We start from the raw sequence: 26,954 nt of genomic DNA on the forward strand, positions 1-26,954 counted from the left end.
CAAAGAATATAATCAATCTGATTTCGGTGTTGACCATCTGGTGATGTCCATGTGTAGAGTCTTCTCTTGTGTTGTTGGAAGAGGGTGTTTGCTATGACCAGTGCATTTTCTTGGCAAAACTCTATTAGTCTTTGCCCTGCTTCATTCCACATTCCAAGGCCTGTTACTCCAGGTGTTTCTTGACTTAACTACTTTTGCATTCCAGTCCCATATAATGAAAAGGACATCTTTTTTGGGTGTTAGTTCTAAAAGGTCTTGTAGGTCTTCATAAAACCGTTCAACTTCAGTTTCTTCAGCATTACTGGTTGGGGCATAGACTTGGATAACTGTGATATTGAATGGTTTGCCTTGGAGACAAACAGAGATCATTCTGTCGTTTTTGAGATTGCATCCAAGTACTGCATTTCGGACTCTTTTGTTGACCATAATGGCTACTCCATTTCTTCTGAGGGATTCCTGCCCACAGTAGTAGATATAATGGTCATCTGAGTTAAATTCACCCATTCCAGTCCATTTTAGTTTGCTGATTCCTAGAATGTCGACGTTCACCCTTGCCATCTCTTGTTTGACCACTTCCAATTTGCCTTGATTCATGGACCTGACATTCCAGGTTCCTATGCAATATTGCTCTTTACAGCATTGGAGCTTGCTTCTATCACCAGTCACATCCACAACTGGGTGTTGTTTTTGCTTTGGCTCCATCCCTTCATTCTTTCTGGAGTTATTTCTCCACTGATCTCCAGTAGCATATTGGGCACCTAATGACTTGGGGAGTTCCTTTTTTGGTATCCTATCATTTTGCCTTTTCATACTGTTCATGGGAGTATTTAGTTATAGCAGCCCCAGGAGACTAGTAGACCAGTTCTGCACTGCTCCTGATTTTCTGACTTTTAGGAGTCTTGGATCTTGGAGGTAGATCCCTTTGGCCAAGGTTTTTTTTTTTTTTTTTTTTTTTTTAAAGGCTTAAGGGGTCTTAGTTCCTTGATCAGAGATCAAACCTTGGCCCTCAGCAGTGAGCCTCAGAGCCCTAATCACTGGACCACTGGGGAAGTCCCTGACCAAGTATTTCTTTCCTTTGCCTTCAGCCATCCAAGCATCACCCAAGCTTGTTGTGAACACAAGAATCCTTCACAACAGCTTGACGTTGTACCAAATCCTAAAAGACCTCAATGCCCTAACGTGGGAGATATTTATTTTCATGCACGTGGGCATTCCGGGTGGCAGACAGCTATTCTCCATGAAGTGACTCTCAGAAGCCAGGACCCTGCCCTCTGGTGGCTCTGCCATCCATGGGTCCTCAGGAGACCCTGCGTCCAGCAGGCAGGCCGAGGAGGAGAGCGGAGAAAAGGCAAGCCTGCCTCTTTTAAGTCGTTGCCATGATGGGAAAAAGACGCACACTTCCATCCACTCCCTTGTAGGCGCCAGTTCCCAGCAAAAGCCCCACACTAAAGAGGATCTGTGAATGCTGGGGGACAGGGAGCCATCTTGGCCACACCCAGCCCCTCTGATATCCTCTTTTGTTTTTTTTTTTTAATGTTTTTTTCAGTCTCTGAAAGCTCTAGTTTTGCCAGGCACATGGCCAGAATCTAAGATAAAACTGGGCAACGGTTTGACCACTGCTGCATACCCTGTTACAGGGAACAGCTTCCTCCGAGGGCCTGGTGGGAGGGCGGGGGGCGGTCCTTAGTCCTACCCCTGACTTCTGTCTACAGGTTGGTTCCGCCTCCCCAGCACCCCGCTCCCGGGGCCAGTTTGTTCACAGCCTAGACTCTGCCCAAGCCAAGTGGGCTGAGGAAGCAGAAGGGAAGGGAAGCATGCTGCCTGCAGCGGCACATCTACGGAAACACCTGTCTAAAGCGCCAGGAGGACCCTGTCTCTCTCCGTGGCGGCTCCTCTTGAGCAGGCTCTCCCCCCTGCTGTTAGAAAACAGCTCAGCACGCCTGGGGTTTATGCTACCAGTTCAGCCTTGCCAGGACTGCCAGTGCTGCAGTCCTGGCAGCTCCTTTTAAGTCACAGGCTGATTCTCTCTGCCCCATGTCCACTCTGAAGCAGTTATTGGCCAGGGATGTTAGGGTGCTGCACCCAACCTTGGAGCTACGGCATGAGGGCAGTACCCGCACTAGGCTGCCTGGCCTCGAGGTGGGTGTCTTCACAGAGCTCCTGGCTTCCTCTGGGACTGCCCTCTTGGCTCTCAGGGCCCTGCCCCCCACCCCCCCACCCCCCAGCCACTGAACTGGGCCAGGCACACCATAGCCTCAGCTTGTGGCTCTTTGACCAGTGAGAACTGGGAAGCTGCCCAGAGGAGTGGTGCCCCCAGCCTGGGTCTCTGTCCCTAAGATGGAAAGGAAGCTAGTGAGCCATGATGCAGGGGCTGGCCCTAGGAGGGCCCCACTTTGGCTCCACGTGCCCCATCTCTGTGCCTCAACTTCCCTGTCCTCCTCAAGAGGCTCATCCGGTGGACCTGGAGTGACCCGTAAGGCAGGCACCCCCGCCCCCCCGGACAGTTAGTTATCCGGGAGAGGCAGTGCCACCAGCTCCTCCAGACTGCAGTGCCAGCAAAGCCTAATTAACCCATTATGCCAGGGGAGGAGCCACCCCGAGTGGAGCAGCCTGCTGAGCTCACTGGGGACACCACCCTCGGAAATGCCAGCTCCTGCCCTGCCCACGGAGGGGCAAGCTCAGGTGTGGGGACAGGGACCTGGATCCCCTGAGGCCTGGGTGTGCTCCACTGAGTCAAGGAGCACATCCGTCTGGCCCTCATCGCCCCTGCCTCCGCAGCCGTGCCTGTCGCCCCCGCAGCCCCTCCCGCCTCCGGGATGTCAGCTGAGCCTGCCCGACTCCCTGGGAATGCAGTAGACCTGGCAGGACAAGGCAGGCCTGGTGCCCAGTCCTCAGTGAGCTAGGGAGGCCAGGGCCATCTCTGCTTCTCAGCTTCCCTGCTCTCATCAAGGAAGACCATTCGGGGGCTTTCACATTTTCATTTATTGCACTTGAACCCCGATTTCCTCATGGGTCCTTCTGCCCAGCTCTCAGACACACACGCTGTCCCATTCCTGGTGGCCATGGCTTAGGGCTCTCCCTGGCTCACAGATTCATCTGGGAAATATGGGCACCACAGGCCCCACTCTGGACACTGGCCCCCGGGTCTTGAGCCTAGCCAGGCCCCCTACACTCTCATCTGGGCAGATGCAAGTGTTGTGCCCAGAAGTCTTACATTCAAGGCCCACCTGGGCTGGACTGCCCCTGAGTCAAAGGCGCTCAAGCCATGGGTCTGGGCTTGCCCCCCTGCGCCCAGTCCCGGGGTTGGTGGGCTTCGCTGGCATGCACAGGGGCGTGCCCTGCAGGGTGGCCTGCTTGGGCCGCCCTAGGGGCGTGGTTGGCTCCGTTGGCGGCGTGGGGGGTGTCGCGGGCAGGGGACTTGGGCGGGCTGGGCGGCTTGAGCGCGCTGACAGCCCGGATGAGGCCCATGCGGCGGCGGATGGAGTGGTCCAGGTTGACGGTGCAGCGCAGGAGGCTCTGAGCCTCGGCCACGGTGAAAGGGAAGTCGGCGCCCAGGAAGCGCTCGAAAAGCTCAGGGTCGCCGTCCAGGTCAAGCACGTTCTGCAGCGGCTTGGTCATGGTGTGCAGCTCGCGGCTGTGGTCGCTGAACACGTCCCAGAGGCGCGAGCGGGCCTCGGGCGCGCCCCCGGCCTGCTGCCGGTCCTCCAGGCACTGCAGGGCCCAGCTGAGGCGGCACGGCCACTGGTTGGCGAGCACGACCCAAGCCACGGCCTGGCGCGGCGAGGGGCCGCCGAAGTCCCCCTGTTGCTGCTGCAGCAGGCGCACGGTGATGGGCACGGTGTTGACGATGCGCCGCATGGACACCACGTTGTCGGGCACGTACTCGTAGAGGCAGTCGCGCTCGTCGTGCAGGCAGAAGAGCGCTTCGCGGATGCGACGCGCCGCCTCGGCGTCGATGCGGCTCTGCTCACGCTCGCCCCACGCCTGCGTCTGCACCTCCAGGAGCTGCGCGCCCTCGCTGCCCCTGGCCCCGGCCCCGCCCGGCGGCCGCAGCTTGCGCGTTATCTCGCGATAGAGCAGGTCGTCACGGCTCTGCACAGCGTCCTGGAGGAACTGCAGCTTGGTGCGGCGGCCCATGATGGGCACCGAGAAGGGCAGCGTGACGGTGCGGTTGAGGAAGAGGTAGCCGTTGTCGGCCGTGCCCTTCATGGAGCCGGCACTCTCGAGGCACGCGGCCAGGATGCTGGGGTCCACCACCAGGATGAAGATGAAGGGCGCATGGCTGTCGGACAGCAGCGTGTTGATGGCGTTGAGCACGCCCACCACGCGCTCGGGGTAGCACGTGTCCAGCCCGGTGACCTCGAGCACTACGCGCAGCCGGCGCCGCTGGTAGATCTCCAGGAAGCACAGGAAGTCGGTGAGCAGCTCCACCTCCTTCTTCACTTCGCACATGAAGCCCAGCTGGCTGCCGAACTTCTCGCGCGACACCAGCCGCTCGATCTTCTTGCGCTGGCTCACAAACAGGTGCTTGCCCACCGAGTACACGGCCATGAGCAGCCCGGAGCCCGACAGCGTGGTGGCCGCGCCGCCGAACACCCGGAGCAGGCTGCTGTTGCTGGCGCGGTGGCTCAGCGAGCGGGCACCCACCGACAGGTAGAGCAGCCCCACGCCCAGGCTGAGCACAGCCAGCAGCGCCAGCAGCGCCAGGCACACGCGGTGCCGGCACTGCCACTCGCGCTGGTGGAAGCCCAGCGTCGTGGCCGCCTTCGTGCCCAGCACCGAGTACACGCTAAAGGGCAGAGCGCCGTATTGGTGGCGGATGCCCTCGCACAGCGTGGTCACCAGGCCGGCCCATAGCTTGTCGGTGCCCGCGTACTGCCAGGCGCTGAAGCGGATGAAGAGGAACTTGACGTTCTTGCGCCGCAGGTGCACCTCGGTGATGATGGGCTGCAGGAACACCAGGTACCACAGCAGCTTCGGGAAGGCCCAGCCCCGCACGGGCCGCGGCCGCCACTGCACGCGCTCCAGCTCCTCGGTCTCGCGTTGGGCTGCCTCTTGCTGCATCAGCGCTGCGGGGACCGAGGGCGCCGGGGCGGGGAGGGGGGCGCGATGTGAACCGGCTCAGACCAGCACTGGGGGCCTGGGTGTTAGGGAGCCCGGGGCCATCCCCAAGCACTGGGCAGGTGCACAAGGGCGGAAGGAGAGGCCTGGAGCCAGGCTTGAACAGGGGAGGGTCCGAGGTGGGGAGATGGGATGGGGGGGTCAGAAATAGAGCCCCCGGAGGAGAGAGGATGTGTTGGGGCAGCCAGGTGCTGAGGAAGGGAAATGCAGGGCCGCAAGGATACCCCCTGGCTCCCATTTTCCTGGCTTACTGCCCCTCCTCCAGCTCTCAGCTCAGCTGTCACCTCTTCCAGGAAGCTTTCCCTGAGACCCAAGCTGGGTCAGGTGACCCTGAGCTCCTCCACTGCAGCCCTGCCCATACTGGGTCCTCCCTGTCTGGGGACAGGTCTGTCTCTTGCGCTGGTCTGTGAGCCCAGGAACGGCAGGGCCCCGGTTGTTTTGGCCACCCCGCGTCCCTTGGGTGCTGGGACAATGTCTAGAGGACTGGATCGTGAGAGGTTGGGGGCAGGACCTTCCTGCTGGGAGGGTGAGTGAGTGAACCAGAAGCTTTATTTGCTTTTGCCTTTTGGCCAGATCTTTTCCCCTCCCAGGACCCTGTTTTTCGCTCTGTGACAACAATAAGATGTGGGCTTGTTTAGCTCCCCAGGGCCGGGCACACAGGGGTGAGTCACCTCCGGTTTCTCTGACGGTGACTGGGGCTGGGGGCTGAGCTGCAGCAGGGTTTGAACCTGCTCGTGTTTTCAGTTAACAGTGCTGTCTGGGGTCTTGTGGGTATCCGGCCCTGGGCCCGGGCTGGGGAGAAGAGATGGGCCTGAGGAGCACAGAGCCCAGGAGGGACTCGGCAAGAGCCTGCAGCCTTGGCGAGGAACCTGGGCTTCCTCCCGAGGGTGCTGGGAAGCCATGGGAGACTTCTGAGCAGGGGAAGGACAGGGCTAGATGTGTGTTTTATTTTTTGTTGTTATTTGCTTAACTTTTGGACTGCAGCTCGTGGTATGTGAGGTCTTAGAGTTCCCTGACCAGGGATCGAACATGCACCCCGTGTAGTGGCAGCATGCAGTCTTAACCACTGGACCACCAGGGATGTCTCGCATCCATATGTATTTTAGAAAGGTTCCTTGCAGTGGATTTGGTGGGGGAGGGGGGCAAAGGCATGGGGAGGGACCTGGTTAATGCTGACTTACAGGCCTCTGGCCTGAGGTCGACTGACCTCAGGGGCAAGCAGGTCTTGGGGAAGCCTGGGGCGGGGCAGGGACCCAAGGCTCCATTTCCCTTAATCCCTCTCCCCGGAACACCTGCAAGTCCTCACCTGTGATCTTGTCCAGCATCATGTGCAGGCGGCAGCCGAAGGGGGCATAGAAACCCACGGTCACAGGGACGGGCACATGGCAGAGAGTCTTGGCCAGGCAGCTGCAGTAGACGTCATCCTCTGTCAAGATGTCTGGGGGTGCCGGGGGTGGGGAGGGGAAACCTGAGTCAGCGAGGCTGGCCAGACACCACCCTCCTCCCCTCTGCCCTCCGCAGTGCTTGCCCTCTCCCTGCACCGCTGGCAACCCCTCCCCATCTCGCAGCTGCGACTCAGGCCAAAGCCCCCAGCAGAGGTTTCTGTGGCTGCAGGCAGCCCCCTCCTCCGGGACCAGATGTGCCCGTCTGGGTCGGAGGGCACCAAAGGGTCTGGTGGAGGCCAGGCCCTCTGTCAATGTCGTGGCCTGGGGTGGCCCTTCAGGGCGCAGCTGTCCGGTCTGAGTCCTGGCACAGGGGCTCAATGTTGCTACAGCCCACTCTCCAGAGTGGGCCTGCTCTCCCCCTTTGGGCCCCCACTGAACGCCAGTTCTTGGACCCAGAGTTGGAGCGCCAGAAGGGTACAGCTGGGTTGCAGTGGGGGGGCACTGGCCAATCTGGCGGTGCTCGGTGGGGATGACACGCCCGCTTTTATAGAGGCCTCTGGGCTGCGTTATTCATCCCTCGCCCAGTGCCAGCGCTGGGCCTGGGGGCACAGCTGGGAGGGCAGGGGGCAGACTAGGGCCAGAGTCAGCTAAGGCGGCAGCCAGGGAGGACCTGAGCCTGCTCTGTCTGGTCACTGGCTGACCTCACCTCACTGAGCCTCTACTTGCCAGTGTGTGAAATGGGCATCATGGCCACGAGGCTGCGCTCTAGTTTTTCTCTGTTGATGAGGTTGTGCCCGACCTGGAGATGAGCTCAGCCGCGCTCTATTTTCAAAACAGCCCTCGAAACCAGTGTGAGTGCCCACGTCTGCTGCCACCTCCCTGGTCAGGCCGCCAGCCCCTCTCGCCTGGGCTCCAGGAGTCAGCTCTCATGTCATGCCCCAGCATCAGCTCTGGGCCCTCATGGCCCCTGCCTCTCCATGAGAAGGCCGAGCCCTCACTGCGGCCACGAGGTCCGCACAGTCCGGCCGCCCTTGGCCCTCTCGGCCCTATCTGGCCTTCCTCCTCACCTCCCCCGATCCAGCCACAAGCACCTCCTTGAACCAGCCACCCCAGGCTCAGTGCCTTTGCCATTGACTCAAGAGAACTGCCCCATGTTGCTCAAAGGTCGCCTTAATGGGGTCTCGCCTGATGACCCTGCTTAATTTGCAGACCCCATCTCCCCTCCCTGCCTGTCCTTCCCCCAACATGGTTATCACCTGGTGACGCTGTTTTGAACTTCCCTGTTGTTTCCTCTAAACCCGCCTCCCCCAACTGCCTACAGAATGTGAGCTCCATAAGGGCAGCGATCTGTCCGTCCTGCTCCCCGGGGCACTCCCAGAACAGAGCCTGGCACTCCTGTAGGTGTCCATACCTAGTCACAGAATGAGTGAGTGAGTGAGTGAGTGGCTGGGTGTCACTTGTCAATGTCAGTCACGACACTTGACAGAGGGCCAGCCCCCTCCCGTGGTTGCATTGCTCTCCGAATCTCCCAGGCCGCGCCACACCTTTGGCTGTAGCCGCACACTTGACCCGTCTCCCCCACCCCCGAGCTGGCCAGCAAGCTGGTGCTCATCACCCACTGCCCCAGGTCAGGGGGTCTGGGGGAGACAAAGCAGAGCAAGGGTGTCAGCAGAGGGAGAGAGCTGGGGCCAGGGCCCTGGCCTGGCCCGGGACCCTTGGCTCCTGACAGGTGAAGTAGTGGTGGCTGCCCCGAGACCCAGGGTTGGGGACAAGCGCCCACCAGACAGAGCCCAGATGGAGGGTGAGGAGGGCAGGCCCCAGGCCCAGGAGGGAAGCAAGGTGGCAGGGACAGCCTGGGAGGGGGAGGCTGGGCGAGCACCGGAGCTGTAGGAGGTGAAGCAGCCACAGGCTGCAGGGGCGGGCAGGGGCCGGGCGTCCGTGGGCCTGCTGGGCTCCAGGAGGGTGCCGGCTGCGGAGGGCAGGGCTGGGCCGCCGGTGGCAGGGATGCTGGCTGCAGTGAGTGAGGTGGGGGGCGGCTGGGGGGCGCTGGCCGGCTGCGCGGGGGCAGCGGTGGTTGCGGGTGGCCGCTTCTGGGCCCCGTGAACAGAGCAGAGACGCTGCTGTGGGGGCTGGGGAGGTGGAGGCTGGGGCTGCCGCCTCTGCTGCTGCTGCTGCTGCTGCTGTGTGGGGGGCTGGGGGCCCCGGCGACAGCCACCGCGCCCCCCCTGGTGGCCATGGTAGGCCGGCTGCCGGCATGCCTTGGGGGTCAGCCGACAGGGCCTGTGGGCGCCAGGTGCTGCTGGGTCGTGGCACCCCTGATGACAGCGTCCTGGAAGGAAGGAAGTGGGGGTGACTGGGCCTGGGTCCCCGAGCCCTGAGGGCACTGGCAGGAACCAGTCGGGTCTTCAGGTGGAGGAGGGCTCAGGAGAAATCGGAAAGATGAGCAGGGGGTGAGGGCAGAGGGGCGGCCTCGCCCTGCACTCTCCCCACGGCTGGGGTGGGAAGGAGGGGAGGAGGTGCAGAGGCCTGGGCTTCAGCCAGGTCAGGGACTAGAGTGGGGATGCTGTCCTGGAGTTCCTGCTCCCCCCAATTCTCCAGTCCTCGGGGTGTCCCCCAGTGCAGGCACTGAGAATACTCCACTGGGAGCTGGCCCGGTTGGTCCAGAGGCCAGAGTGACGGGAGGTGACTGCGGAGAGGGGACAGGGTGGGGACTAGGAAAGGGGGGCTGGGCCTCACACCTGGCTCAGATGAGGCCCTCGGGAAGGAAGATGAGGCCCTCAGATGAGGCCCTCGGGCTGCCCTGGGAGGCCCCAAGGAGGCTGAATCACCTGGTGGGCGATAACCACCCCCTCCCCACCTGTGGTCACCATGAGAGGCTGGACCCCCACTTCCTTCATACACTCAGTCGGAGGGGGCTTGCCCTCTGACCCCTCCCTCCCACCACATGGCTCCCCCCAGGTGGGGGGCAGTCCCCCCAGGCCTGGTGACTCGGGGAGGAAATTCTTCCCATGCTGGGGGAGGAGAGGCAGGTCAGGTGGGCCTCCCAGGGCCCCCCACGGCGCTCTGTGCAGACGCCTCTATGGTGAGTGCTGGTGGTTTTTCTCTCTTGGGGCCTGACGGTCTTCTTCTGCTTGGCCATCCCCCTCAGCCACCCCTCCTTGCTGCCAGGACCCCCCAAAACTGAATGCCTACCTTTTCGGTGCCCCAACTCCGGGTCCAAGAAGTAGCGCTCAGTGGCGATCCGAGGGGGCAGGGCACCCTTGGCAAAGTGGACGGTGCAGTGCTGGTGCATGGTGGCCGGGGGCCTGCTCAGGGAGGGGGCGGGAGGGGCCTGGCTCAGTGCCCAGCAGCCTTGGGTGCCAGCAGCAGAGCCTACCCCCGGGGCGGCTCCCTGAGACCTGCCCTGGATGAGCCCCCTTCCTGATGCTGGGGTCCCCAGGTGGGGTGGAGGTGCTCCTCCAAGGAACACTGGGAGGTCTGGATGGGGTGGGAAGCGGACGGTGAGGCCCCAGGTTGGGCGGTGTTAAGGGGGGTGATCTGGGTTGTTTGGGAGGTTTCCAAGAGGCCGGGACAATGCGGGTGCTGAGCTGAGGTGGGCTGGGAGCTGGTGTGTGGTTGAGTAAAACCAGGGGGAACTAGGTATTGGGGGTTTGTGCTGTGGGACGTGGCGGCTGGCGCCCTTTGAAACCAGCGCAATCAGTGATGAGAGGTGGGAGCAGTGAGCCACCCAGCCAGCGACTGGAGTTTCAGGGCTGGGGCGTTTGGGACGTAATGAGGGGTTGGAGAGAGGGGCATTCTCGGGGAGAAAATGAAATGGCGTGGTCCATTTTGGGAGAGGCTGAGAGAGCAAACTAGGGATGATGCAGGGCGGTGGGGGGCACCGGGTTTAAAATGTGAGGCACCCAGTTTAAGGACGGGAAGGATGCTGTTTAGAGGCGGCGGGGGGCACCAAGGCGTGGAGGAAACGGGGTGGTGAGGGTTGGGGACCAGGCGCGTGGCCCCGCCCACCCCACCCCACAGCCCCTGGCCTGGGGTCTCCTGTACCTGAAGGCAGCCTTGCAGCGCCAGCTCCCGCCCGGCTCTGCGCCAGCGCCTCCGTCCGATAGCGTCAGCGCGGGCCGACTACGGAGCCTGGGATCTGGGAGCCCAGCCGCCTGACCGGTTTGCCCGCCCCGTCCCCGCCCTGTCCCCAGCAAGCCCTCCCAGTCCCCGTCTGCTGCGCTCCACTTTCCAGGACTGGGGGTGCCCCAGGTAAGGCACGGAGATGGCAGGCCTCGGTGCCGCCCAGGGAGGGCCCCGCCACAGGGTCTGCAGGTCTGGGCACCTCGGCCGCGGGCGGGCAGGAAGGAAGCCGGGAGTCCAGGCCCAGGGAAGGAGCGATCCCAGCTTCGGGTGCCAGCTCCTCCCAGGCCAGGTGACTTCCCCTCTCTGAGCCTTGCTTCCTCACTGCTGAGTGGACTGGCATCTGGGGCGGCCTCTCGCAGCCGTTGGGAGTCTGCTGAGCCCAGTGCCTGGCACTCGGCAACAGGCTCCAACCAACCCACTTACCGGCCGCTCCAGATGCTTCACATAAAGTGAGGACACGCGAGTTCCTGGCTCGTTAGGAGCCACGCTCGGTGGACATGCTTTTCCCTTTTGGGGCCCAACACATGGTTTGTGAGATCCGAGGTGCCCAGCCAGGACCCGGCCCCGAGGGCACACCGCTGGACCACCAGGGAACTCCCCACGTGCTTCTCTACAGTAACCCCCTTTCCCTGGACCATGCCCCTGCGGGGCGGCCGTGAGGCCTGCCCTACAGATGAGCAAACAGAACCGACAGAGTCCCCTGGCCCAGGTCTTAGAGAGGCCGAGCCAGGCTTTGCAGGCAGCGTTTTGTGCCCGGTAGTGAAGGCGCCTTGCAGATATTCTTGGGGGGTGGGGGTGGGGAGGAGGCATCTTAGATACCTTGGAGGGGGGCCCCTCTGCTCTCCAGGGTCCCGTCTCCCTGTGGCTGCTGCTGGGGTGATGGCACCAGCAGAGGCTCCCCCAGGAGGTGGGGGAGGCAACCCCCGAGCAGCGCCCAGGACGAGAGAGGACACCGACTGGTGCGCAGTGACCAGACGCCACCCCCTGCAGCCCAGCTATGTCTCCTTCCCTTTTCGCCATGCCTCCCAGCAGCTTCTTCCTCCCCATCCTCCACCAGCTCAGGACTCTACCCCGGTCCTGAGCAAGGAGGCCAGGCTGGCGTGTCGGAGTCAGGGGTGGGAGGGTCTCTGGGGGCTCCTTCTGGACTGCCACTGGGCTTCCTGAGGGCAGGGCTGGCCCTGGGCCTTCCCCCTGCCCCCCCACCCCCGCCCACCTGCCTGCAGAGTTTAGCTGAGTGACCGAGATTCATCTAGGACTCATCCTGGACAGTGCCAGCCCCCAGCCAGGGACCCACGGGGAAGCGCGAGTGAGCAGCCGCTGTAGGAGATTTGGTGGGGAGCGGAGGCTGCAGGCTGCCGGAGTAGGAGTCTGGGGAGGGGGCCAGGCAGGAAAGGCCTGTGCTAAGGCTCAGAGGCAACCCAGGGACTGCGGGGCTCGGCTGTGTGTGCTGGGGAAGGGGCTGCATACGATGTCTGCACCAGACACTATGGAGGCAGAGGAGCCCCAGCCCCTGGGGGGTTCTTAGGCAAGGGGACCCCTCCTCCTCCCATGCGGGTCAATCCCAGCCTCAGGTTACAGCTCTGAGGCCGGGGTACTTACCCACCTCAGGCAGCGAGTGGCAGAGCCCGGCAGAGTCCAAATGGGTGATGCCCCCAGATGCTATGAATGTAAACACGGGAGGTGGTGGCAGGGGGTGGGGTGTGGGCACGGAGGCTGAACTGCCCAGAGACTAGTCAGCGGCGCCATTGTTCTGGGTATGACTCGTATCCGCCAGGCACGTTAAGCGTGTATTCGATAGAGTGTGTGTGTGTGTTAGGGGAGCGGAGGGTGTCTGGCCCACCCACTCACCCATCCTTGTTCCTGGCGGCCCCCCCAGGCCAGCCCACACCTGGCAGCAACTCCAGGGGCCACTGGCCTCGCTCCCAGGGAGAGGTCCGTTCTTTGGACCCCGCTGAGCAGACAGCAGCCCCAGACTTGTCCATGCTGGCAAGGCTGCCCGTGCTGGGGGCCATCCTCCCCTGCCAGGTATGTGGGGCGGGAGGCGGCCAGCCACAGGAACTTGGCGGGGAGGAAGGGACTGGCGGGGAGGAAGCCCCATGGGGTACCTCCACACTGGGCCCCTGACACACAGTCGCTTTGCCCCTGCCCCCAGCACTCTAGAGCGCCGCCCCCCCCCCGCCGCCCCGCTTTCCACTCTGAGTCTGGTTCCACTTACAGAACCTTTATTGAGTGCCTGCCCTGTGGAGGGACATGTGTGGTGCAGACCCCCTCCACACCAGCCCCGAATGCCGCGGGGACCACCTGGCCCCCGGGACACCCCCACCTCCCTCTGACACCCATCTGTTGGGCATCTGTGACACCCTGCAGTGCGGGGACCCTGTCTCCCCAGCACCAGCCCCCAGCACAGGCAGCAGTGGGGTTCTCTGGGCCGGGGTGCCGTGAAGCTCGTCTGGGAGTGGGACCTGGGGCTCCTCAAGGTTTCTGGATCACCACCTGGAATTTACCTGGAAGAGAAGGGCTGGCCTGAGCTTGAGGCTGGGGCCGGAGGGGAGAGGTGGCACCCCAGTTCCTCTGAGCCGTTCACCCGGGCCCAGTGCCCTCAGCCTGGGTGGCCCTGGTTGGACCTCATTTCCTCGCTGGCCTGAGATGATGGTGCCCTAGCCCCACCCCTGGCCTGTGCCCCAGGGCTGTGTGGGTGGCCAGGGGCACGAAGGGCAGGCAGCAGGTCAGGCACGTAGGTTGTCGGGGAGGGACCTGGCCCAGTTTCAGTGGCACATGTGGCTCAGATCCTGCCGGCTCGGGCCCCAGTCCCCTATGATGTGTGGCCCTGGGGACTGGCAGAGGGGAAGACGCCCGAGGGAAGGGTGTGTGGAGGGCTGGTCGCAGGCAGCCCCCAGGGAAGGGTGGGGCCTCGGCTTGTCCTTTGGCAGGCACTGTGGGCCAGCGGGGCCCCGGGGTCAGGAGGACACCCCCTCACACTGGCTGCCTTTGGAGCTCCTCAGCCCAGCACCGCCCACCCCACCATCCCCAGGTGACTCCTATTGTGTCCACATGGGTTCTTGCACTGGGAAGAGTGTTGGAAAACACTAGCCCAGGTCCTTGTCGTCGGCTGTCCCCGCCAGGCTGGCACGCCCAGGGAAGCAGTCTAGGAGGACATCGGGGGCAGGGCCGTGGATGGGCTGCACCTCCTGTGTGGCCTGGGCCTGGGCCTTCAGCTCTCTGGGCCACAGATTCCCATCTGCAGTGGGGCTGGGCCGCCCAGCCCCACCTCCACGGCCCCTGGGAGCAGGGGGGAACCCCCCCACCCCAACTCACAGGCGGGCAGGGCTGCCACGGAGGCGGTGACCAGGCTCTTGACTCCCAGGGTGCTGAGGGTGCCACGCAGGAGGCCGCAGGTGAAGGCCAGGAACTAGGGGCGGGGGACACGGGTCACCATGGGCAGAGCAGGGGGAGGCCAACACCCCGGGGCCACATGGGCTTGAGCGTTCACAGCGGGGTGAAGTGGGTCCGCCTCCCTCTCCCAGGGTCCTGGGCTTGGGAAGAGGCCTCTGCCCCAGGCTGGAATCACGCCCGGTACCTTGGGTGCTTCCTCCAGGTACTGCAGACCCGAGGCCATCCGGACGAGGAGGGGAAAGTTGTTGTCCTGCAGGACGTAGGTCCCCTGGGGACAGAGGAGGGTCCCAGGGAGCCGATGTGGCACCTGTACCTTCCTGGTGGGGGCAGGGAAGGGAGGCAAGGGCCCAGCGCCGCCACCCTGAGGTCCGGAAGGACCCTTCCCACAAAATGGCTGTGGTCGGTCTTGGGCCGTCCTTCGAGGCTATACGAGGACCCGTGGACCCTCCAACCAGGGCCTGGTGTCCTCCCCTCCACGCCCCTGCTGCACGATTTCCAGGGTGCCCGGTGGGGAGAAGATACAGCCCAGGCCATCAGGCCACCAGTCAGGCCCAGCGTGGGCGCCTAATGGGAACGAGGCTCGGGTGCAGACAAGCCGCGTCAGGCCGAGGCACAGCCGCAAGCTGCAAGGGGCCTGTCCTGGGGGGCCTTGTGGGGAGGCCCCGAGGGGGGCTGAGCCTGCTGTGACTGCCCTGAGCCTGGGTCCCCTCCCTGGGTTCCCGGGGCTCCGGCCTCTGCCCGCTGTCTGCCCAGGGGGCACACACCTGGTGGTTGGTGCGGAGGCTATCCATCTGCTTGTGGAACACGGCCACCCACAGGTCTTTGCACAGGAACTTGAGGATGTCCAGCTCTTCCCTGAAGGCTAGCGTTTCCCGGGGCAGCCTGGGGGGGAGCAGCAGCAGACACTGTGGGGGCCAGGCTGGGGGAGCCCCGGGGTGAGGAACAGGGAGGAGACCAGCTTGGGATCCTGTCTGGATCGAGGCACCCTCCCCACCCGTTTGCCCAGGAAGGGAGCCCACTGCAGGTCCTGCCTCTCACCTCTCACCCAGGGCCTGGCCCACACGGAAGCCCATGCCCTCCAGGACCAACAAGCTGGTCTTCTGTCCCTAGAAGGCCAAGGAAGGGAGGCTGAGGGGCCCTCGGCCACCTCCAGCCGGGAGCCAGCCGGTATAGCAGCTGAGGGGGGCTTGTGTGTCCCTGCTGGTGCAGGGAGACAAGACCCAGGATAGAGGGCTTCCTGAGTGGCAGGCTGGATCCACAGACTGCACCGGCCCTCAGGCTCCGCTCGCACTCACTCGGGGAAACATGGGGGTCCTGCCTAGGCTGAGCCTCACCTGTTGTCTTTCCTTGCAACTCCCATCACTTCCTGAGTGTACTTTCAGCGTCCGTCCTTAAACGCCCTGTGGGGTAGCATTCCCGTCACCCCAGAAACTCAAGGTGACTTGCCCTGGGGCTCATATGGCGAGCAAGCGGGCTGCAGTGGAGGGGCCACAGGGGTGGGCCCCCAGATGGGCCAGCAGGCGGATGAAACGTCAGCTGTGATTATGAGGCCTTAAATATGAGCCGAGACTCCTGGGAGGGACCCGCAGGGGCTCAGGGGAGGCAGGGGTGGCCAAGTGGCCTTCCGGGGGGCCAGGCCAGGGTCCCGCGGTGGGGGTGCTGAGGCGTGGGGACTGAGCGGCAGGAGGCCGCACTTGGTGTCTGTCCAGGTGTCCTAGAGCGTGGCTGGAGGAGAGCCGACCTGTGTATGTGGCCCATCTGTGTGACCCGGAGAGAGCTGAGCAGCAGAAACGCCAAGACGGCGTCAGGGGGGCCGGACACACACCGGGGGCGTGTGAGGAACATGCTGAATGAGCAAAGTGAGGAATCGGGACCTGGGCCTACGCTGTGCCAGCTGCCTTGTGCAGACCCCCTTGTTTAACAGCCCCATAAGGTAGGTTGTGTTTCACATCTGGAGACCGGGGCACAGAGGGGTTAGGTCAGACCTCCCAGAGGCACTTTCGGACCTGAGCAGGTCCGGCTCCTGCATGTAGGTGGCTGACGGGCAGGCGACCAGGGCAACACTCGCAGCTGTCCGTGCCCCAGGGAAGTGGCAAGGGCTGACGTCGGCTGAGGGGAGGTGCCAGGAGTGGGTGGGGAGCCGGAGCAGAGGTGCCCCACGTGATGGCCCCCTCCTCTGCTGGGCCACGTGACACCCAGACCCTGGCCCGCCATTCTGCCTTCCTCCTGTGGGAACCGGGCCTGGGGAAGGACACAGCTTCCTGCCCGTGACACCGGCGTGTGCTCTCTGGTGTCCTCCGGCACGGCAGGGCTGGCCTCGGGGGGGCAGGCTGACTCGATGACTAAGGTGTTCGAGGTCTGAGCTCGGGTGTGAGGGGCAGCGAGGGGAACACGTGCCTGGTGGCTGGGTCCAGGGTCCGGATCCTTACCAGCTGTGGGCCTGGGGCAGTGGCCAGCTGCCCTGTGCCTCAGTGTCCTCCCGTGTAAAACAAGGACCTTCCCAGGGCCCTCGTGAGGATTAAAGGAGTGGATAAGTGCGAGCCAAGCACCCCGAGTCGGGCTGGGGAAGTGGTACTGTCGCCATTTGCAGCCTCTGCACCTGTCAGCCTGCTGATGAGCTGGGGATGGTGAAAGGAAAGGGAAAGCCCACAAAGGAGGGGCTCTGTTCTGTGGGCGGGCGAGTCTCAGCACCTGGTTCCCTGCCCAGCCCTCGCCAGGCCTCTGCTGCTCTTACATCACCTCCCTGCTCAGGGGAACTCCTGGAGGGGGCCGGACGGGGCTCCGCTTTGACCCAGCGCACCTGTGTTCCCAGGACACCCCCATTCATCCCTCGGTCACTTCCTAGCTCCCGTGCAGAGCTCGCACACCGTGCCTAGTGGGGATGGCAAGCTGGTGACAGGGTTAAGGGGGGGGCCCAATCTCCCAGGGGTGGCTGACCGGCAGCTCGCAGCACACAGCTGTTGCTGTTGGCCCCACGGTCCCAGCCCTCGAAAGAGGCCCGGTAAATACCTGCTGCAGTGCAGAGACTGGGGGTGGGAGGGAGAGGGGGCATAAGGCCAGCAGGGCGGAGAGGCGGTGGGGAGGGGCAGGGGAGGAAGTGTGACAGGGGATGGGGTTTGGGGGAGGGGAGGGCGGCAGGGCTGGCACACCCCAGGCCCTGCAAAAGCTCCTCGACACTAGGGGGTCATCACTGCTAGTGATGGGCGAGGGGCCTCTCCCATCCTGTCCTGAGCCTCTGGAGCCCGGCCCAGAGACAGTGCGTTTCTGGGCTCCCTGCATCCGGTTTATACGAGAGCCCACGGAGAGGAACTGAGATGATGGGAGAAGCAGGGCAGGGGGACCCCCTCAGGGAAGGCTTATTTAGGGTGGGCACCAAGGGCACCCACGAGCACCATGGGCGCTCGGAGGAAGGGACAAGCCGACAAGGAAGCATGCGTGAAAACGAACGTGGTGGCCAAAACGAATCTCTCTGCAAGGGAGCCGAAAAAGAGAGAACTCTGAAAAGTCGCTAAAACCTCACAGATTGTTAAGGGCAAAAAAAAAAAAAGAAAAGAAAAGCTGACACGTGGAGAGAGACCCAGAATGTCTACGATTCCTCTGAGCACCACAGATGGAACAACAACGGGAGAAGACACGCTGAAAGAGGAAAACGTGCTCAGCTGTGCTCGGCTAAAGGCGGATTCAGGCATCCAGGCTGAAAAGGGCCACAGAGCTCCGAGCAGGAGGAACGCGAAACCGGGAAACCACACTGCCTCCCCCGTGCCGTCCTGGACTGCTGGGTGGGGGGGCTGCGTGCCGGGCCCCTCAGTTATTTGTGAGGTTCCAGGGTAGGGCAGCCCAGGTCCTGCCTTAAGCACAGGGAGAAGGGATGCCTTCTGGCTTCCCCAGCGTCAGTGGCCCCAGAAGATGCAAAAGAAGTATGGTGAGGGGACTTCCCTGGTGGTCCAGTGGCTAAGACTCCGAGCTCCCAGTGAGGGGGACCCGGGCTCGATCCCTGATCAGCGGACTAGATCCCACATGCCACAACTAAGGATCTCGTGTGCAGCAACTGGAAGACCGAAGATCCGGGTGCTGCAACTAAGACTCGGTGTGGCCAAAGAAATAATCTTTTTTTTTTTCTTTAAAAAAAGGAACTATGGAGAGTGACCAGGTGAGAGCACAGCTCCCAACCTGTCGCTAGTCTTCTCCCCCATCATCCACCCAGGCAGTCTCCAGGACAACCGCAGATCCCACCTTCTCCGCTGACACTCGGCGAGCTCGCCCAGTCCCCCGTCTGTCTGCCCATTCCTTCCCCGCCCAGTCTCCGTCCCATCTCACCCACGTGTCCAGGGAGGACCTCCGAAGAAGTAAATCTGAGCCCAGCGACCTCAGTTTAAACCTTCTACGGCTCCCACCACCCTCAGGACAGAGCCCCAGTTGGCTCACAGAGGCCCCACTGCGGCTCTGCGGCCTCAGAGGCACCACGCCCCGATGCCATGCACTTTTCCAGGAAGCAGGTGGTTTCCCAGGCTCCGGCCTGAGGACAAGGACTGTATCTGATGGCTGCTCCACCCCCCGCCCAGGCCCTCCTGAGAGAAGGTGCTGGCTGAGCGCCCACTGGGCTTCAATGGACAAGGGTCCGGCCCTCACGGCTGTTCCTGGGCCTCCAGAGGACAGCTCGTTCCCACGCAGGCTTCATTCCTTTGCCCACAGGTTCCCCTTATCGTCAAAACTCCTGAGATGGACAAACCACAGCCGCCTCCTTTTCCTCCTCCTCCCCTGCCTCTTCCTCCCGGAACTTTTCCTGCTCAGATAACAAAGGCCCTTAGACCTTCCTGTTCCTCCAGCCAGCCTTCCACTCAAGCCGTAACCCTCCAGGAGAATCCACTCAACAGCTACAAATAACCAGGCAGGACGTGGAGATCAAAAAGCCCTGAACAATGGCTGTGGCGCCTGGCGCCGGGGACAGAGATGAACCAGCCACCACTGCTTTCCTCAAGGGGCTCTGGGGCTGGTGGGGCTGCTGCCACAGGCAAGCTCTGACCCGGATGCCCGAGTCCTGATTTTGCCTCTGATCCCGGAAAACCCCTTCCTGTCTGGTGCCTCAGTCCCTCTCCTGTAAAATGGGATAATAATGTCCACCCTGGAGGGCTGTTCTGAGAACTGAATCAGATAAAGCACTGTGCTGGAGCCACGAGAAGTATCCAAGAGGCAGACAGGACACTTGCTGGACCAAAAAGAAGGAGCAGAGAGGGGAGGGGCCGGGGCAAAAGAGAAAAGACTGCGGGAAAACCAGGCAGCTGCCCACGATGTGCCGCTGAGGAACAGGATTTGCCAGCTTGAAGGAATGTGGGGAGATGGCAGTCCTCACTCTGGCTGCACACGGGAACCACCCAGGAGCTCTGAGGCCCAATGTCCAGGCCACCTCCCAGCCCAGCTCTGCCGGAATCCCTGGTGCAGGGACCCCAGCATTGGGGCTGCAGGGACCCCAGCATTGGGGCTGCGGAGGCAGCCAGGCAGACAGCCATTGCCAAAGGTCGTGGGCACACTCACGCTCTGAAAACCCTGTGCTGAGCAAAGCTGAGTAACCGCGTGTCCCCCACACTTGCTTGGCCACATCAAAATCCTCCCAAGAGTGTCAGGGAAGATGCTGAAACAGGTGAGAGTTTATAGCACAGGTTTTGGGAGTGGGAGGCCCAGTTACATTCCTGACTCTGCCACTTGACAGCAAAGACTCCATCCATCAAAGCCTCTGTTCCTCGCCTACAAAGCGGGGAGGATCATGCTGACCTCCATGGGTTGTTAGGTGGATCAAATGGAACCAGGAAGGTGAGGCCGCTGCGGGCACCTGGTGGGCGTTATTATTGGCCACAATATAAGTGAACCCAGTCCCCACCCTCACCCTCCAGGCACAGGGGCTGTGCTCACTTCTTCAACAGATCCACACTGGGATTTCCCTGGTGGTCCAGCGGTAAAGAATCCGCCTGTCAGTGTAGGGAACACGGGTTCAATCCCTGGTCCTGGGAGGTTTCACACACCGTGGGGCAGCTAAGCCCGTGCACCACATCTACTGAGCCCATGTGCCACAAACACTGGGGCCTGCACACTCCAGCGCCCATGCTCCACCAGAGAAGCCACACCAGTGAGAGGCACCGCAGCCAGAGTAGCCCCTGCTCACCACAACTGGAGAAAGCCCAAGTGTACCAACAAAGACACAGCACAGCCAAAACCAAACAAACAATAAATTTAAAAAGATGTACATCTATTCTGAGGACCTGGTCCCTGCCCACAGCGCAAAGCATGGGGCCTGGCAGAGGAGATGGCAGTAACTAAAGGATCATAATTCAGGTTCGTATGGTGGTGTGGGGAGGGGGAACGTGCAAACGGAACAGAGATACCCCCACTTCCACTGAGGGCTTCCCAGAGGAAGAGACATTTGAACTGAAGGATTAATAGATGTCGACGTAGTATCAACGTGGCAGGTAAAATAAGCTGGAAGATGAAGAAGGGGGCTGGTATGGAGTAGAGGGGAGGGGAGCCACACTGCAACAGGGAGGGGACAGATGGGAACTGTATTTAGACAGTGGAACAGGCTGGGCCTGGCTAATGGCTGAAGGTGAGGGAGTAAAGACGGTTACTGCAGACCCTTGGGCTCCTTGTTTGAATGCCAGGATGGATGGGGTGCTGGGACACTGCAGCCCTCTCCCTGACACAGGCCAGTGCACATTCCCTCCCCCAAGTGTTATCATTCTCATTGCATTTCCCAAAGGTACAATATAGATGCATCTATCTGATTTGTCTGTTTCCCCCACTACAACGTAAGCTCCAGAAGGCAAGGGTGTTGCACGGTTTGCTGAGTAATCTCCAGCCCCTACAGCAAGGCCTGGCAGCTTGCATGTTTTAATAGTTAAGAGTTTGTCTATGTTGGGATGATAACAAGCAACAGCCTTGTTAGGGCTCCTGGATTGGGAAGGAAACACACATCAATAAAAATGTCTTGCATATTGATGATGATGATAGAATAATAATGAAAGAAGTGGCCATAGCACCCACTTATTAAGCATCTGCTTTCTCCCTCACCCTTTCTTCTTAGTACCAGATTTTAAAACAGAGCTCCATGTTTTGAGGGCTGATTATGTGTTAGACGGGCACAGAGGTGGCTGGTGCTCAGAGGTTAAAGCGTCTGCCTCCAGTGCAGGAGACCCATGTTCGATCCCTGGGTCGGGAAGATCCCCTGGAGAAGGAAATGGTAACCCACTCCAGTATTCTTGCCTGAAGAATCCCATGGACGGAGAAGCCTGGTAGGCTACAGTCCACCGGGGTCGCAAAGAGTGGGACACGACTGAGCGACTTCATTTTCACTTATGTGTTAGACGTGGCACTAAGTGCTTTAAAGTCTTAAGCATTTTTCCTAAGCACCAACTTTCAAAATTCCAAGCGATCTAAGGCCTCTTCTTGCCTGGAATGTTCTTCCTCCCTACTTATCCCCAGGGCTTGCTTCTTCCCTTCTTTTCCTCAAAAAGGCCTTCCTCCACCATCCACCACTCCATCCCTTTTCTTTCCCTGATTCTACTTAAGTTTTCTTTATAGGACTTCTCACTAGCAGGTGGCACATTTATTGCTATTTTTATTGTTTGCCTGGGTGTCCCGCTCAGTTGTGTTCAACTCTGTGACCCCAGTCCGATAAGCTCCTCTGTCCGTGATATTTTCCCTGCAAGAATACTGGAGTGGGTTGCCATTTCCGTCCAGGGGATCTTCCCGATCCAGGGATCTTCCCGATCCAGGGATCTAACCCACATCTCCTACAGTGGCAGGCGGATTCTTTACCACTGAGTCACCTGGGAAGCCCATTGTTGGTGGAAATTCCCTACTAAAAGGTTAAGCTTTGTGAGGACAAGGAAACAAGTGCCTGGGGAACAGTAAGTGCTCAGCAAGTTTGTTGAATGAATGTCTCACCGAGTCTTAGGTGCTGTTATGATCCCATTTTACAAGGGAGTACACTGAGGCACGCAGATCGAATCACTGGCTTTCACACCCAGGGTGAGTGGCGCAGGCGGGATTTAACCCGGGCAGTAAGTCCTCAATATATACCAAGCAATCGTAATTACTACCCTCTTACTCTGTGTCAGGTTTTGAGCTAGGAGCTTGTCCCCAAGCTGTCTCGCACAGTTCTAGGAGTAACCCGCGAGGCCGGCCCTGTCCGGACTCGGCTTTGCAGAGGCGGAAGCCCGCAGTGGAGGTCTCCCCGCGATCAGGGGCTGGGCGGGTATTCGTCCCGGGCCGCTGCCGCGCCCTCCGCGCCTCCCGGGGCCTCGACTGGCTTTCCAGCCGCGGCCCGTGGCTCCTCCCTACCAGGACCCGGCGCTCACCCCGGGGCCGGGGTCTGGATCTTGAGCCCACAGCTCCGCTACCATCTCGGTGTGCAGAAACTCGAACAGTACCGGGTCCGCCATGCGCGGGTCTCAGTCGCCTAACAACCGCTCAGCGTCTCGTGTTCTCATTGGCCCAGTTGGGCAAGCCCCGCCTCCTGCTTCTTAAGTGCGGCCCACCCACTCCTGCTTCCATTGGTGTTTCAGGCTAGCCCCGCCTTCCTTTCCTGGGCTCTCGTGGTGCGCGCGTGAACCCGGGAGTCTAGGGGGAGGGCCTGCTTTGTCCGTAATGGCCGCACGTGACAAGCACCTCTGCCCGTCCCGCTGTTTCTTCACCGTTTCCGGGTCTGCGAGCGTTTCCATTGGTCGAGTCGCTGGTTACACGTGACAGCTCGTCTTTTAGACTCTCTATTTGTCCACTCTTCTCGCAGCACAACCCGGAAGCGCCAGCCCAACCGCTTTCCTATTGGCCGTGCCCTTATTCACGTGGCTCTTTACAGCAGCCCCAACATCTGCTCCGGAGGGCTTACTTCCTGGTTGGTAGCCGGGCGGCCCAGGTGATAGGCCGCCAACACCCGCCCAACTTTCTCTGCTATTGGTTGGGGCTGCCGCGCTCCTCGGTAAAGACGCCGCACTTCGGATAGGTAGAGGATCCCGCAGGCTCGGAGCTCTGGTGACCTGGTACGGTCTTCGGTGATAACGCTCGCTTCCCCCCGCCCCATGTGCATCCTCCCCCGAGTCCATTTGGACTGTTACCCTTTCTGTGATGGAGTCCCTGGTTCCCGAGCGGCTCAGAAACCCGTGTGCTTCCGAATCCGTCACAGGCTAAGAAGACAGTGTGGAGGGTGTGGCCTCTGCTAGGAAGCAAAATCGGGAAGAGTTTAGGATTCCCTGACCTCGTGTCTCAGAGTCTTGATCGAGCTGGTGGTCCTCAGTTTTCCCATCAGTACACTGTAGAGGCAGAGTCCAGTAGTTCCTACCATCATTAGTTTACAGAAACTGAACCCCAGGCAGGCAGTGACCCCAAATTTTTAAGATAGTGGAGGAGGTGAGAATCCAGAAACTGCGGCTTTTAACCACGGCACGGCGCCCGCCTCTCATATCATCCTTTCCCGCGTCTTCTCCCTAGCTCGCGCCATGGAGTCTCAGAGTCGTCGGCGGAGGCCTGAGACAGTGGTGCAGGGGGAAGCGGCCGAGTCGGACTCAGATCTCTCTGCGTCCTCGTCGGAGGAGGAGGAGCTGTACCTGGGCCCCTCGGGCCCAACGCGCGGCCGCCCCACGGGACTGCGAGTGGCTGGGGAGGCTGCGGAGACCGACTCGGACCCGGAGCCGGAACCGAAGGCCGCGCCGCGGGACCTGCCTCCGCTCGTGGTGCAGCGGGAGACGGCCGGGGAGGCCTGGGCGGAGGAGGAGGCCCCGGCGCCCGCCCCTGCGCGCTCGCTGCTGCAGCTCCGGCTGGCTGAGAGCCAGGCGCGGCTGGACCATGACGTAGCGGCCGCGGTGAGCGGCGTGTACCGTCGCGCGGGCCGTGATGTGGCCGCCCTGGCCGGTAGGCTGGCGGCTGCCCAGGCGGCAGGATTAGCCGCAGCCCACAGCGTGCGCCTGGCGAGGGGGGACCTCTGCGCGCTGGCGGAGCGTCTGGACATCGTGGCCAGCTGCCGCCTGCTGCCCGACATCCGCGGTGTGCCGGGGACCGAGCCTGAAAAGGACCCGGGACCGAGAGCCTAGCCGTGACCCACTGTCTCCACTGACTGCCCTGGGGGTAGGCCTTGCGGCCTCTAGACCTGGCTCTCTGCTCTGTTTAGCCACCCACCCGTCTTGCTGTCACCCTCAGGGATAACCTTGCCCCTGGATAATGCGCTGTGTGTGTGTGTGTCCCTGCTGGACCGTAGCTCTGGTTCCTCCCCCTGGGCTTGGCCTTTGCTTCCTGGTTCAGAGCCTGTGTCTGAAACTTGACTCCAGCTCCTGGGTACCTATCTGCTCTTGGATCTGTCTCCCTCTTAACAGCTCCTGAAGCCTCATCTTTCCTTGCTCTCTGCCTTCCTCAGTTTGGTTTCTGTTCACAGGGGCTGGACCTGCTTCCTTCTCCCCAGGGGAGTGCCAGAATCCGGCTGAATGTCAGTTCCCTGATATCTTTACTCCCTTGGCTCTGTCTCCTTGCCCCACTTCTGGAATTTTGTCCCTCTAATCTGGACCCTTTTTCTGCTCCCCAGGCTTGGCCTTGGTTCCATCTCCGCCTTCTGGTCCTTGCTCTGCCCCTTTTTGGCTCCTTCTCCTTGGGCTTAGCCGTACCCTGTTGGCCTGATCTTGCTTCCTGGGTCCAGCTCTACCCTTAGTTTTGGTTCTGCCTCTTTCTGCTTCTCCCATTCTGTTTAAACTACCTGCTTACTTCTGAGCTCCAGGGATCCCCTATGATTTTCTTCATCAGGTCCAAGATGAGGTTCCCTCCTGACTCAAGGAGGTCCCCCTTCCAGCTGTCCAGGCCCAAGGTGGCATCTCCTCCAGGCCCAAATTGGTGTATCCTTCCCACCCCCCAGGCCGAGATTATGCCTTCTGCCCAAGCTCCAGGTATGAGCTCCAGGCCTGGGCCTGACTCACCAGGCTGAGGGTGCCCCCAGCAGGCACTGAGGGCCCAGTACAGACTCACCCTGGAACTTTATGTGCAATATGACACCACTTTGCAGATACGTGTACTTTGTTCACTATGTTCCGTGGATGCTACGGATGCTAAACTGCTTGGATTTCTGGGTTAGCTCCTTCTTTCTCCTCCTCCTCACTGCTCCCTCTTCTCCCAGCCCCAGCCCCTCAGTCCCATTCACATGCATTCCCCTCCCCAACTCTCTTATCCCAACCTGAGCTGAGATCTGAGCTCCCAGGATGAAGAAGTGCTGAGGAAGAGCACTGTATGGCAAACTCATTAAAACTCAAGACATTCACTGATATGATCAGTTCCTCTTATCTCCCCATCTAAGCTGGGGGCGGGGGGCGGGTCGGTTGGCGATTCTGCTCCAAACGTGAGTCCCAAGAAAGGGATCCTTCCCACCTGGCCGACTGAAAGTGGACCTGTGGCTAGGAGATTGGGGCCCCAAGTTTTTTCCCCCTGGTTCTGCACTTGTGTTTTGTTCATTCACCACACATTTACTGAGCTCCTGTTCTGCGCCTGTCCTGAGCCAAGCCCTGGGGATGCCCCACCCAGGCTGGGCCCTCTCAGAGCCGACAATCCACTGGGGAAGACAGACATGAAAATATTATTGTATAAGTGGATAGTCTTAATAATTGTAATTTATACTTTGACTATAATTTTTCTGGCATTGTGGTTAGTGCCCTAAAGAAATGCAGGAGTTTTGTGAGAGTGTAACTGAAATCTGTCAGACTTTGTTCGGAGGATGGTCAGATGGCTTCCGTGAGGAAGTGATGAATGAGTTTGAGGTGTAAAAAAAAACCCTGAAGGTGTAAAAAGGTGAAACATGGGGGGTGGGAAAGTGTTGTGCGCAGCATATGCAAAGGCCCTGAGTCAGAAGAGGGCATAGCCTATTTAACAACAGAAGAGGGGGATACCTTCTAGTCTCTACTGGAATGGGGAGACCAGGGGAGATGGGGGTGGCGAGGACTGTGCTAGCAGGGGCCAGACAAAGCTGGAGTTTTAAACCAAGTAAAAATCCTTGGTCTTTATTGAGCAGCCAACAAGTAGAGAATGATGCCATCTGGTAAATGTGTTTTGTGAAGGAGCCTCAGACTGGTGCTTCTGCAGTGTGGTTGCCTCTGAAAAAGACCCAGAAATACTGGCTTCGAAACCAAACGTCCTTTTAAATGTACAGCTGAGCTCAGAGCATGGGAAATCTGTACCCAAATTGCAGAGGTAGCTTCAAACCGCAGTATTTGCCAGTACCAGGTACTCAGAGCCTTGGGTTTTATTTTTTAATAATTTATTGAAGTGCAGTGATTTACAGCGTTGTGATCATCTCTGCTGTACAGCAAAGTGATTCAGTTTTTGTTGTTCAGTTGCTCAGTCATGTGACCCCATGGACTGCGCGCAGCATGCCGGGCTTCCCTGCCGTTCACTGTTTCCCGGAGTTTGCTCAAACTCATGTCCATTGAGTGGATATACGCTCTTTTTCATATTCATCTCCATTATGGTATATCATAGGATATTATTGAACATAGTTCCCTGTGCTATACAGCAGGACCTTGTTGTTTATTCTACATATAATAGTTTGCATCTGCTGACCCCAAACTCCCAATCCTTCGCTCCCCCACCCTCTTGGCAACTACACGTCTGTTCTCCATGTCTTTGCGTCTACTCTGTTTTGTAAGTAAGTTCATTTGTGTCCTGTTTGAGATTCCACGTGTAAGTGATATCATATAGTGTTTATTTTTCTGTGTGACTCACTTCACTTAGTACGATCATTTTTAGGTCCAGCCAGATTGCTGCAAATGGCATGTCGTTCTTTGTTATGGCTGAGTGATTTTCTATTGTAGACACGTCACATCTTCACCCACCCCCCGTCAGTGGGCATTTAGGCTGTCTTCACGTCTTGGCTGCTGTAAGTACTGCTCCTATGAACACTGGGGTGCACGTGTC

General features: G+C 60.4%; 3 protein-coding genes across 10 annotated transcripts; 1 reads left to right on the plus strand and 2 right to left on the minus strand.

The window, feature by feature from the left end:
- On the minus strand, positions 2,965–13,664 carry NKPD1 (NTPase, KAP family P-loop domain containing 1). Of its 6 annotated transcripts, XM_018062577.1 has the most exons (6): positions 13,136–13,664; positions 12,235–12,290; positions 9,699–9,811; positions 8,386–8,835; positions 6,428–6,559; positions 2,965–5,069 (listed from the first exon to the last, which is right to left on the minus strand). In XM_018062577.1, the coding sequence occupies exons 3-6, from the start codon at positions 9,796–9,798 to the stop codon at positions 3,259–3,261; spliced, it is 2,493 nt and encodes an 830-aa protein (XP_017918066.1). In that variant the 5' UTR covers positions 9,799–9,811; positions 12,235–12,290; positions 13,136–13,664; the 3' UTR covers positions 2,965–3,258. The 6 variants fall into 6 exon arrangements, with proteins under 6 accessions (XP_017918066.1, XP_017918064.1, XP_017918068.1 ...); XM_018062575.1 differs by lacking the exon at positions 13,136–13,664 and having other exon boundaries at positions 12,235–12,700; XM_018062579.1 differs by lacking the exon at positions 13,136–13,664 and having other exon boundaries at positions 12,231–12,700.
- BLOC1S3 (biogenesis of lysosomal organelles complex 1 subunit 3) lies at positions 10,698–26,552 on the plus strand. 3 transcript variants are annotated; one of them, XM_018062585.1, is made up of 3 exons: positions 10,698–10,757; positions 15,734–15,957; positions 23,502–26,552. In XM_018062585.1, exon 3 carries the CDS (start codon positions 23,510–23,512, stop codon positions 24,098–24,100), a length of 591 nt encoding a protein of 196 aa, XP_017918074.1. In that variant the 5' UTR covers positions 10,698–10,757; positions 15,734–15,957; positions 23,502–23,509; the 3' UTR covers positions 24,101–26,552. The 3 variants fall into 3 exon arrangements, with proteins under 3 accessions (XP_017918074.1, XP_017918073.1, XP_017918071.1); XM_018062584.1 differs by lacking the exon at positions 10,698–10,757 and having other exon boundaries at positions 15,431–15,957; XM_018062582.1 differs by lacking the exons at positions 10,698–10,757; positions 15,734–15,957 and adding an exon at positions 22,798–23,053.
- Positions 12,837–22,699, minus strand: TRAPPC6A (trafficking protein particle complex 6A). Its single transcript, XM_018062586.1, has 6 exons — positions 22,373–22,699; positions 15,063–15,130; positions 14,789–14,906; positions 14,209–14,292; positions 13,947–14,040; positions 12,837–13,135 (listed from the first exon to the last, which is right to left on the minus strand). Exons 1-6 carry the CDS (start codon positions 22,454–22,456, stop codon positions 13,104–13,106), a joined length of 480 nt encoding a protein of 159 aa, XP_017918075.1. The 5' UTR covers positions 22,457–22,699; the 3' UTR covers positions 12,837–13,103.

The sequence above is a fragment of the Capra hircus genome, chromosome 18, assembly GCF_001704415.2.
Source record: "Capra hircus breed San Clemente chromosome 18, ASM170441v1, whole genome shotgun sequence".
Lineage (NCBI taxonomy): Eukaryota > Metazoa > Chordata > Mammalia > Artiodactyla > Bovidae > Capra > Capra hircus.

Bases quoted from the DNA above. Each gene is read 5' to 3' on its own strand.
- NKPD1 (XM_018062577.1), bottom strand. From the start codon at position 9,798: ATGCACCAGCACTGCACCGTCCACTTTGCCAAGGGTGCCCTGCCCCCT. The intron at 8,836-9,698 runs GTAGGCATTCAG...CCTTCCTTCCAG, and splicing joins GGAGTTGGGGCACCGAAAAG to GACGCTGTCATCAGGGGTGC. The intron at 6,560-8,385 runs GTGCTCGCCCAG...CGGCACCCCCAG, and splicing joins CTTCACCTCCTACAGCTCCG to ACATCTTGACAGAGGATGAC.
- TRAPPC6A (XM_018062586.1), bottom strand. From the start codon at position 22,456: ATGGCGGACCCGGTACTGTTCGAGTTTCTGCACACCGAGATGGTAGCG. The intron at 14,907-15,062 runs GTGAGAGGCAGG...GCTCCCCCCCAG, and splicing joins GGCCAGGCCCTGGGTGAGAG to GCTGCCCCGGGAAACGCTAG. The intron at 14,041-14,208 runs GTACCGGGCGTG...CCCCGCCCCTAG, and splicing joins ACCTGGAGGAAGCACCCAAG to TTCCTGGCCTTCACCTGCGG.
- BLOC1S3 (XM_018062585.1), top strand. From the start codon at position 23,510: ATGGAGTCTCAGAGTCGTCGGCGGAGGCCTGAGACAGTGGTGCAGGGG.